Source organism: Aplysia californica, unplaced genomic scaffold (assembly GCF_000002075.1).
Source record: "Aplysia californica isolate F4 #8 unplaced genomic scaffold, AplCal3.0 scaffold00367, whole genome shotgun sequence".
Taxonomy (NCBI): domain Eukaryota; kingdom Metazoa; phylum Mollusca; class Gastropoda; order Aplysiida; family Aplysiidae; genus Aplysia; species Aplysia californica.
This window is the reverse complement of record NW_004797637.1, coordinates 755,383-756,341: the sequence shown is the minus strand read 5'-3', so window position 1 is coordinate 756,341 and position 959 is coordinate 755,383. Positions and strand designations below refer to the sequence as shown.

The 959-nt window shown below is 41.4% G+C and overlaps 1 protein-coding gene across 1 annotated transcript in view; it reads right to left on the bottom strand.

The window, feature by feature from the left end:
* Window positions 1–411: 411 nt before the first annotated feature.
* Window positions 412–959, bottom strand: part of LOC101862127 (sushi, von Willebrand factor type A, EGF and pentraxin domain-containing protein 1) — a gene marked incomplete at its 5' end in the record, with an annotated part of 11,399 nt that continues 10,851 nt past the window's right edge. The window contains 1 exon segment of the mRNA XM_013085356.2: window positions 412–878. Within this exon segment, the coding sequence (XP_012940810.1) occupies window positions 844–878 (35 nt within the window).

Sequence of the window (959 nt, the reverse complement as noted above, 5' to 3'; positions counted from 1 at the left end):
CTCCTATAGCTAGGGTAACGCCCACTTTTGATGTAGGTCAAGATTTCTGGAAACCCCCAAAATCTAGGTTAGCCCGCTTGTCCTTAAAAGCGACCATACAGCATCAGAATAAGCGCGGAATGTCACTGAGGATCATCACAAAAAGGCACAAATCACATTTATGGCAATCTGAAAAGTGTAATTTAGTGTATGGGAACAAATATATACATACATAAATAAGAAAATATATCCAGAGGACAATTTTATATATAAACGGTATATATATATAAGTAGATATAAAAAATAATTATTTATAAAATTCGTCTCGCAACGTCTAATGTTCTGTTGGAATGTGACTTGAGAGAGGCAAACGCCTTAAAAAATGTGTCGGTGGGTGGTTGGCGGGTGCTCTGCTGTGGTTTGCTCCTCTTCTTTCCTATCAAACATCTATCGTCCTTATCTCTCCTCCTTCTTTCCTATCAAACATCTATCGCCCTCATCTCTCCTCCCTCTTCTCTTTGTATTTCACTCTCTAGTATCACTTCTCACCTCCTTCTGTACATCTTTGACCTACCGGTATATAAATAGAACATACGTTGCAGGTGCCATCTATTTTCTTCTTAATTAAACCAAAATCTGCCAACAGAGCACATGCCTCTCCTGACCTGCCTGACACATGAAAATAAAGTCTGTCTTTTGATTCTGCCCAACACTAGAAGCTCAAAACTTCTGTCTGTCTGTCTGTCTGTCTGTCTGTCTGTCTGTCTGTCTGTGTGCCTGTGTGTCTGTCTGTCTGTCTGTCTGTGTGTCTGTCAGTCTGTCTGTCTGTGTGTCTGTCTGTGTGTGCTCCGGCCTCTCCTGTAGTTAGGCTCTGTAAATAGCAGGGTCGCTGCTTTCGTCTGAAATAGAAGATGGAAAATATCCGCGTGAGTTCATTGGGTACGGTACACAGCAGAGACACTCTAAGATATTGAATAAGG